At 46.9% G+C, this 5,901-nt stretch overlaps 1 protein-coding gene across 1 annotated transcript; it reads right to left on the minus strand.

Annotated features, from left to right (window-relative positions):
- Positions 1-8: 8 nt before the first annotated feature.
- On the minus strand, positions 9-5,898 carry ADCK2 (aarF domain containing kinase 2; the record flags this gene model as incomplete). Its single annotated transcript, XM_008943722.1, has 6 exons — positions 9-66; positions 2,099-2,194; positions 2,853-2,981; positions 4,485-4,631; positions 5,337-5,571; positions 5,612-5,898. Coding segments are annotated over 6 exons (952 nt in total), but the record flags the coding sequence as incomplete, so codon positions are not given.
- Positions 5,899-5,901: the final 3 nt, after the last annotated feature.

The following is a 5,901-nucleotide window of genomic DNA, read 5'->3' on the forward strand; positions in this document are numbered from 1 at the left end:
GCCCGCACCTCCAACCAGGATGTTCCCAGGGTGCAGGTCGGCGTGGACAAAGTTGTCAACAAAGATCTAGGACGGAAAATCGTAGAGCAGCTCATACCAAGCCCGCCTGCCCGCACCAGAACTCCCCTGCGAGCAGCAGAGGTCTGTTCCTGCTCCTGATGTGCGCGGCAGCAAACGGCTCTGCTGGAGACCAGCGGTGCTGCGATGGAGGCTGCTGCTCCTCCAGGGGAGGGGAGCAGTGCTCTGTTCGATAGAGCTCAGGTGGGACACCTGGGACTCCCAGCAGGGAACAGTAGTGCTGGTTGGCATTTAACCCTAAATGGGTGAACTGGGGGCACGCTGGTGGGCCTTGGCAAAGAACAATGCAGCAAGAATAGGGCACTTGCCACTCCGCGGCACAGGTTGTAGTGGATGGGTAAGAGTTTTAGTACAGGGTATCCACTCACTTTACAACCATACTGAAAAGGAAGGCAAACAAGTTAAGAAGAAATAAATGTATGTAGCACTTCTGCGTCTCTCCTAACAGTTAGTACCAGGAAGGACTAGCAAGAGGGCGAGCAAAGGACTGTACTTCCCCACTAGCCCCTCTGGCTAGCTGGGACTGCAGGACTTCCTGCGTCAAGGAGGTTATCTTTGTATTTCATGGATTTCCCCTATGAATTTGTCCAACTGTCACATAAATACAGCTGCGTGAAAAAAAGGAGGGTTTTTTTTGGGTGTTGCTTGAAAACATGACCTCTGATAATTTTATGTCCTTATTGTTCTGTTTTGCAAAACCATTCACAACAGATCCATATTCACTCCCATGCACTCATGACTGCATGTGTCTGTCATAAGCTACTCATATTCTCTGCTTTCTAGAGATAAGAGTCAAAATTATTTCACCATTTCTGTATGGAAGCCATTCCACACCAGTAATCATCCTGGCTGCATTCCTCTGCACCTCTTCTACTTCTGCTGCAGCCCTTCAAATGGAAGGTCCTGCACAATGAGGGACTACAACTGCACAGAGTATTCAAGAAACAGTTTGGGGTTTTTTTTTTTTTTTTTTTTTTTTTTTTTTTTTTTTTTACTTACAGTCATAGTGTTGTTTCTTTGCTCTTTAATTCCTTTCTACTCCTAAAATCTGTGGGGTTTGCTTTGCTCCTAACCATTGAATCCAATTTTAGTGTAAAAACACTCTAGTTCCACAAGTTCTTTTCAGAGTGGTAAAAGCTATTTCAGAGTCTGTTGCAGTATGCAGGGTCAGACCCACAGGCCTCGCCCTCGCCCTGCCACAACCTCACAGTTAGCAACTGGATTTCAGCTGGCACTTTCTGCCCCCACACTCAGTACTGAGAGGTTCCTGTGCCATCTCTCCTCCTAGCTCTTGTGGCTCCTCCTCAGACAATGGCGTCACCGTCTCAACACTCCTCTCCTGATCATTTCTGATTATTTCAAACAAAGCACTGGACAGACAGAAGGTAAATCATAATCCAAATCTGGCCAGGTTTGTTCTCTTTACTCCATATTTAGTTCTTCCATATTAAAAAAAAAAAAAAAAGGCATTTTTGGAGGACTCATCAAGTAAATGAAGAAACTAGCCAGCTGTTTCCCCTGTGAGTCGCATCCATAGTCTCTGCAGAGAGCGCAATAACTTTTAATCATATTGCAATTTATGGGACTTGGGCAATAGGTGAATATTCCCAGACCAGATTAGTGGGTTTCCCCAGCAATGCACTGACCCAGTTGCATATGATAACCCTGCTGTGTGCGAGCGGCTGCCTTTCTGCAGTGGAAGAAGCTCCATATCACTGTCTACAGCAGTGATGTACCTATCCCAGGCTTCACTCGGATCTTGTGCCACATGGAGTATAGAAACTTTGCTGGTTCCAGAGCTGCGTGGTGCCCCAGCAGCCCAAGTCCTGGGTCACCTCAAGATACCTGCCACCCACAGCCTGGCTCCAAAAGGCACAGCTGGATCTTTGAGTGCATGAGAAGAAGGGTAGGAGACAGGGGAAGCAAACACATTCTCTCTTCAGCCATATTGTCTTATTACCCCAACTGAATAGGTTCTGCATAAAACCACCTTCCCTCTCAGCCCGAGCCAAATGCCTACCATCTTCAGGAGCATGTCCATGCCCATCTTTGCAAGCCTCTGCCTCAGCTCTGTGGCAACCTCTGCACCCAGGTAGTGTGAAATAGGCTCGCTCTCCTGAAATAGAAGACAGCTGGAGTCAAACACACCCTGTGCCCCACCTTCAACCACACCTTCACCTGTGTGCCCAGAGTTAAAGAAAGGTGATAAGAAAACCCTAGAAAGGACCTGCTGCTCAGTAGAGGCTGTACCTGCTGAGATGGAGAAAGTGAGAGAGGCAAGAGTTTGGGGTTTTTTTGGAAAGGGTGTGCTATAGCCTGGGGCAGAAATACTCTTGCCAGGATCACATGCTTGAAAACAAAGTCTGAGAGCAACTTTGGTCTGCAGCTCCAACATCTACAAGGTAAGTGAGGCAAGTATCAGAAAGTGTCAGATTGCTGAGCTCCTTGCTTTGACCCACCACAGAGGAGCTGAAGCATGGTGTTGGTTTGCAAAGCACAGGTGAGCACATGGTGGCCAGACCTACTGCTGGTCTACCTGGTTTCAGGCCAAGTGTTCACTTCTATACGGACCTGTCTGCCACCTGTCTTCTGGGATGCACTGCTTACAAACAGAGTGGAAGAGACACTGAGGAAGGACACCAGTCTCTCTAAGCAAGTAAGAGAAAAGCATCCTTCTGCCTCTGATAGCTCCTCCTCAAAAACCCACATCCTTAGCACATTCTCCGAAGGGTCTTCTCACCGTTACCACTGTTCCCAGACCCTGTAATTCTTACCTCAAATGTTTCCACAAGAACATCTGCTGTCACCAGAGGCCAAAGAGGAGTTGGAAATGTCACAAAATCGACATCTAGGAAATTGTGTCGGAAGCGCTCCAGATTTCTGGCTTCATAGCGTAAGTCAATCTCACGGGGGAAAAAGAAAAAGCAGGATGGAAATCAGTTGCTATTAGAATTAGATCTTTGGGATCCTGTATGAAGATATGACCATACCGTGCAGTACTCAATACCAACAAAACTGGTCAGAAAGCCAGAATGAAAACAAAATAGAGTAGTGCTTATTACATGCTCATAGCTCTCCCAATGGAAAAGTGGAGTAGCAGACCGGGTGACAGATGGCTCACAAGCCAGCACCTTCAAAATATGGATGACTAGCTATAGGCATGGTGTCTTAAAAAAAGACCAGGGCTGCATCACTTTCAAGGGCAAGACAGATCCTGAATTAAAGCTTGCCATTCAAATAGCACGACAGACAGACAGGGTAGAAAAACCACAGCCTTGGCCTCACTTTCCAGATGGGGAGCCACAGCAGGAAGAGATTTAATGTAGCGCATAGAAAACAAGCCACCGTGCCAAGGCCTGGCCCCAGCTCTCCAGTGATCCAGTGCCTTGACAAAAGACCATCTCTCCTGCCGACTGCTGCTGCTCAAGGAGGCAGGATGGCCTTGCCTCACCTCCCTCATCTGGCAGTGGGAAATACCCCAGGAATACTTGTTCTTTCAAAGAGAAATGAAATTACAACAAGCCTATCGGATGCCCTCCTAATCCTCACTATGCAGAGCATCCACCAAAGGCTCCATCAGACTAAACTGATACTAATGACCTCGAGTCACATCTGAATACAGTCTACAGTTTACAGCATGGATTTACCACGCAGAGTTTTTGCAACAATAGAAAAGAATTAAAGCTTGCAAAACCTTGTAACAGACACAAAAATGAAATGAGCAAATAACGGTTCATTTTAATAGAAAAATAAGCCTAGTTAAGCCTGTAGTGAAATCTTTGGAAGTTTAGTGGCAAGGATGTTTCAGGACTGTCTTTATAAGACATAAGTGAATCAGGAGATTTTCAGATCTATTTGCAAAGCTTAAATGATGAGTCAGTCTGATGACAATGCAATATAGAATGTACTATTAATGTATGTATATTAGTTATGCCTATATATACACACACACACACTTCAGTGCTAACAAACACATACAGTAAGCAGAGATTGCAAACATGTGTTTTCACTCTTCAGTCCTACACACATCTGAGCATTCGTTTGGAGAGATTATTTTCTAGGGAGAGTGTTCTCTCACCAGTGTTCATCTGTCACCATGCTGCAAAAAAGAGTGTGACTATGGCTAGGTAGCTGTTCATGTTGTTCCCTAGAAAAGATACCCAAAGTCTAAAAAGATTTTCAAATCTAATACAAATTGTTAAATTTTTTCACCGCTTTGCTTTTTTACTCTGCGAGCATATAAGCTTTCCTACAGTAATGTTATGTGACTGATTAGAATGAAGAACATAACCATAGAACAAGCAAGCCTTCATCTGTGAACAATAACAGTACAAGCATAGTTAGAGCCAGCCAGCAGCAAAGGTCAGTTCTGTGCCAGTACCTGGGGACCACAGCATGGCACATACCTGCTGAATCATAAGCTTCTCAAACTCCTCCACGATCTCTGTCAAACTGAGCCACTTGAAGCCAGGGAGAAGTCCAATGATGTGGCTACCCATCTTCATGAGAAACAGATCCATCTGGACTTGGTGGACCAGGCCAGGATGCAGGACCTGTGTGAGAAAGAACAGTGGCAAGATGAATTTGCCAAATGCTGTAAAAAGAATGGCCGCTTTCAGCCGGCTGAAATGATGCATCCCAAATAGGCTGAACCCAGCCTATAAAACTCAGAGCTAACAAGGCTTCTCTGCTAGTCCTCAGATGAATTCACATTTTGCCATGGATTAAGCTGTAAACACATTATAATCTTCAAATGTAACATGTCTGTGCTGGAGCCTAGTCTCACCAGATGTCATTTTCCATTGCTTTTGCATTCACATGCAGTAAAGCAGTATTTGGAACACTTCAAATGCAAGGTATCTTTAAACACACTTGGCTGGTAAGAACTTCTCTGCTCCAGGTTTCTTCATGTGAGAAGGGCTTTCATTTTCTGGAAGGTGAAACCCATCTTAATATTAATTATTTTAATATAAACTGGGTCCTTGCAGGCATCTCTGGTACTCACATGGCACATCAAAGGTGCCATAGGCAGGATGTGTACTCAAGCTGTCTGGACTGGGAAGAGCTGGGGTCATTGCAAGCCTGTATTGCCTCTGGCTGGAGCTGAAGGGCAAAGAAAGGACAGTGAGGGAGATAAGCATCACTCCTCTGCTCTACCTGGCCCTAGCCAGCTACTCATCTCCATGGGAATTAAAATCTGATTGGTCTCATCCAGCACGCTGTATTTGCATGCATCTGCTGTTCAGATTACAACTTACTTTAATGGCTACAGGTGTGAGATGTCTGGCTGATGAAGGATTTGCATGTGGGAGTGGTCTGGCCATCTGCTCCATAAGAGACATCCCATGCACAGGGCTTCCCCTGGAGCAGTCTGCTTGGCTCAGCTCCTCCTTGATCCTGTCATCCCACGTCTCTTTGCTCTTCCTCCTCCTCAGCCACCTGAGAAGGCCTCTAAAGCCTGCCGCTTCCCACGCCTCAAAAGCGGCCCGTAAAAAAAAATCTCCACGCCCCAAAAGCGGCCCGTACCCGTGAGGGCCATGCCAGCTCCTCGGCCTGGGAGCCGGCGATGGCTGCGAGGTCGGCGTAGGCTTTGTACACCTGGGCGACGCAGCCGGAGCCAACTGGCTCTCGGCTTTGGAACTTGAGGACGCCTGCCCAGTCCTCACCAAAAGCCTTCCTCAGGAGCTCAGCTGTGTGGCCCCACGGGTGCGGGCTCACCTCGACGTGCAGCTTGGAAAACTCATCGCAGAAGGCCTCGGAGAAGAGGTCCCTCCGAGTGCTGGCCCACTGGCCCAGCTTAACACAGGTGGGGCCGGCAGCCTC

The sequence above is a fragment of the Merops nubicus genome, unplaced genomic scaffold (genome assembly GCF_000691845.1).
Source record: "Merops nubicus isolate BGI_N331 unplaced genomic scaffold, ASM69184v1 scaffold45387, whole genome shotgun sequence".
In the NCBI taxonomy this organism is placed as follows: Eukaryota; Metazoa; Chordata; class Aves; order Coraciiformes; family Meropidae; genus Merops; species Merops nubicus.